The following is a 3,989-nucleotide window of genomic DNA, read 5'->3' on the forward strand; positions in this document are numbered from 1 at the left end:
TTTTGAGACAGAGTCTTGCTCTGTCACCCAGGCTGGAGTGCAGTGGCACGATCTTGGCTCACTATAACCTCCACCTCCCAGGTTCAAGCGCTTCTCCTGCCTCGGCCTCTCAAAAGACTGGGACTACAGGAGTATGCAACCACGCGCAGCTAATTTTTGTGGTTTTAGCAGAGACGGGGTTTCACCATGTTGGCCAGGCTGGTCTTGAACTCCCAACCTCAGGTGATCTGCCCACCTCAGCTTCCCAAAGTGCTGGCATTACAAGCATGAGCTACTGTGCCTGGACTTTTGGCTGTTTTTCTTCCTCTCTCTCTCTCTCTCCTCTCTCCTCTTTTTCTCTCTTTCTTTTTCTTTTCTGAGACAGCCTTTCTTTCTCACCTAGGCTGCGGTGCAGTGGTGAGATCTCAGCTCACTCCATCTCTGCCGCCCAGGCTCAAGTGATCCTCCCACTTCAGCTTCCAGAGTAGCTAGGACTGCAGGCCATCACCCCTGGTTAATTATTTTGTATTTTTGTAGAGATGGGGTTTTGCATGTTGCCCAGGCTGGTGATTACTGTATTTTTTATTTTTTATTTTTTTTTTTTGAGACAGAGTCTTGCTCTGTCCCAGGCTGGAATGCAGTGGCACAATCTTGACTCACTGCAACCTCCGCCTCCCCGTTCAAGCTATTCTCCTGCCTCAGCCTTCCAAGTAGCTGGGATTACAGGTGCGTGCCATTACACCTGGCTATTTTTAATTTATTTTTATTTTTAGTAGAGACGGGGTTTCACCATGTTGGCCAGGCTGGTCTCAAACTCCTGACCTTGTGATCCACCTGCCTCGGTCGTCCAAAGTGCTGGGATTACAGGCATGAGCCACCATACCTGGCCGATTACTGTAATTTTTAAGTGAGAAATATTTTTTAGATATGGCAGGAGGAACATGAATTTATCTACGAATTCTTTTTTTCTCTCTCTATACATTCTGAGAAACTTCTCTAGTAATGAACTATAGAAATGATCCCTGAAAGTATAGTCAATGAATTCTGTAGGTGACAAAAGCACACAATACTGCTGATATTATGATGGTTTGCTGCCTATATTAATAATTAGTGAAAATGCTAACTTTAAGTTAGTGGTCAGTTGAAAATAAAGATGCATGACCGGGCGTGGTAACTCATGCCTGTAATCCCATCATTTTGGGAGGTTGAGGTGGGTGGATCATTTGAGATCAGGAGTGCCCAACATGGTGAAACCTCGCCTCTACTAAAAATACAAAAATTAGCCGGGCGTGGTGGTGGGCACCTGCAATCCCAGCTACTCTGGAGGCTGAGGGAGGAGAATCGCTTGAACCTGGGAGGTGGAGGTTGCAGTGAGCTGAGATGGTGCCACTGTACTCCAGACTGGGCGACAGAGCAAGACTCTGTCTCAAAAAAAAAAAAAAAAGGAAGATGCAATTTTTCTCCACTCAGGGTCATGGACACCTTGAATTCTATCTATGGACCTTTGTGGGGATCCATGGTCTCTAGATTTTAAAACTCTGCTTCAATACATTCTAGTGATGGTATCTAGAGATACCTTTTTTTTTTTTTTTTAAATTCCTGAGACAGGGTCTCGTTCTGTCACCCAGGCTGGAGTGCAGTGGTGCAATCATGCCTCGCTGCAACTTCAACCTCCTGGGCTTAGGCAATCCTCCCACCTCAACCTCCTGCTAGGACTTCAGGTGCATGCCACCATGCCTGGCTAATTCTTTGGATTTTTAGTAGAGAGAAGGTTTTGCTGTGTTGCTTAGCCTGGTCTTGAACTCCTGAGCTCAAGCGATCCTCCAGTCTTAGCCTCCCAAAGTGCTAGGATTACAGGTGTGAGCCACTGCGCCAGCATCTCAGTTTCCTCAGCTCTTGGGAAAAAATACCTACCTCCTAGAGTTATGAGAAATAAACCAAAAGCATATAAATGTGCTTAGGATAATAGTCAGTACAAACCAGATGCTCACATAAACATCAACAAAAACCTATTTCCCATTAGGAGATATACTATAATTTAGTTTAGATCGTTCCCAGTAATTAAGTAGTTTCCCTTGAGGGTTGGGGAAGCGGGTGTGACAAATACAATATAAGGAGACTGATGGTTCTCTTGCTTTTCTAACACCTTTTCATAACTATTCCCATCCTATCCAAATGTGGCATTGTTCCTAAACTAGGTAATGCCTGGAATCAGGATTTGGGGGAGCTAAGTCTTGGTTCTAGGGTTAACATTGGCCCATTGCCTGATGCAAAAAGATTTAAATACTTTTGAAGACAACAAAACAGGTAGATTGGCCAGGCGCGGTGGCTCACGCCTGTAATCCCAGCACTTTGGGAGGCTGAGGTGGGTGGATCACCTGAGGTCAGAAGTTCAAGACTAGCCTGGCAAAATGGTGAAACCCCATTTCTACAAAAATACAAAAATTAGCAGGGCATGGTGGTGTGTTCCTGTAATCCGAGCTACTTGGGAGTCTGAGGCAGGAGAATCGCTTGAACCTGGGAGGTGGAGGTTGCAGTGAGCCAAGATCACGCCATTGCACTCCAGCCTGGGTGACAGAGCAAGACTGTCTCAAAAAAAAAAAAAAAGAAAAAAGTTTAAAATATGGCAAATAGTATCGTTACAAGGCTGGCAAACTCGTGTTCAACTGACAACTATTCTTCCTCCTTCCTTTTTTTTTTTTTTTTTTTGAGACAGGGTCTTGCTCTGTCACCAGGCTGGAGTGCAGTGGCACAATCACTGTTCACTGCAGCCTTGAACTCCTGGTCTCAAGCAATCCTCCTGCCTCAGCCTCCTGAGTAGATGGGACCACAGGTCCATGCCACCATGCCCAGGTAATTTTTTTTTTTGTACTTTTTTGTTGATACGGAGTTTTGCCTTGTTCCCCAGGCTGGTCTCGAACTCCTGAGCTCAAGGGATCTGCCCACCTTGGCCTCCCAAAGTGCTGGAATTACGGCGTGGGCCACCATGCCTGGTGAACAACTATTCTTAAATATATAAATTAAATGTAAAATTTGGGTAGTGTTAAGAAAGCTACCTAAAAGTTGCATTTTGGGTAGGTTTGGAAGATTCATGCCTCAACTAGTTTGAGTAATCTTGGTCAAGTGGCTGAATGTTTCCCATTAACTAAACTGTGATAACATCTGTCCCCCCTTATCTGTGGGGAACATGTTCTAAGACCCTCAGTGGATGCTGCAGATAATATTGAACCCTCTATGTACTATGTTTTTTCCTTACTGAGTTGGGAACTTCCACTTATTTACTTAAAGGAAGCACTTTCCAGCTTCTTTTTGGCATACCCGAATTGCAGGCATCACCACTCTTGTGCTTTGGAGCCATTATTAAGTAAAATAAGGGTTACTTGAAACAAGCACTGCACTGTGATACCTTGATACCAGTTGATTTGATAGCAGAGACTGCTACTAAGTGACTAAAGGGCTGATAGTGTGTACAGTATGAACACACTGGACAAAGAGATGATTCATCGTAGGGGACCAGAGTAGGACAGTGTGAGATTTCCTCATGCTATTTGGAACAGTGCACAATTTAAACCATTTATTTCAGGAGTTTTCCATTTATTTTTGGACCATGGTTGACTGTCAGTTAAGTGAACCTCGGAAAGCAAAACTGCAGATGGGGGGTACTAATGTAATACATTCTTTCTTCTTTTCCTCTCTAGATTATAAATAGGAATCTCTGATGCTTACCTGCACCCAACTTATCTTTCATAGCCCTCACTACCACTGCCTCACTTTGACTGGTGAGTACACAGGAAATATTGATGAAAACAGGTGATGCCATCTGCTGGAAGGAAGTGAAGTTGACCACTCTTACAGAGTAGATGGCCAGGCCAGGAGTGAGGGGAGAGCGGCTATGGCCAGTGACCACTAGAACTGGGGAGCTGGAGATGACCTTGGAGAAAAGATAAAACCTTTTATTTAAAAGAAGAAAATCAGTTTTGTATCAGTATGTTCCAATCTCAAACATATAC

At 44.2% G+C, this 3,989-nt stretch overlaps 1 protein-coding gene across 1 annotated transcript in view; it reads right to left on the reverse strand.

The window, feature by feature from the left end:
* The window catches only part of NUP210L (nucleoporin 210kDa-like), a 187,744-nt gene that overhangs the window by 5,534 nt on the left and 178,221 nt on the right, over positions 1-3,989 (reverse strand). Inside the window, exon 35 of the mRNA XM_012000337.1 lies at positions 3,706-3,910. Coding sequence (XP_011855727.1) covers positions 3,706-3,910 — 205 coding nt within the window. The remainder of the gene's footprint in view (positions 1-3,705; positions 3,911-3,989) is intronic.

This window comes from Mandrillus leucophaeus, unplaced genomic scaffold (genome assembly GCF_000951045.1).
Source record: "Mandrillus leucophaeus isolate KB7577 unplaced genomic scaffold, Mleu.le_1.0 Scaffold624, whole genome shotgun sequence".
NCBI lineage: Eukaryota > Metazoa > Chordata > Mammalia > Primates > Cercopithecidae > Mandrillus > Mandrillus leucophaeus.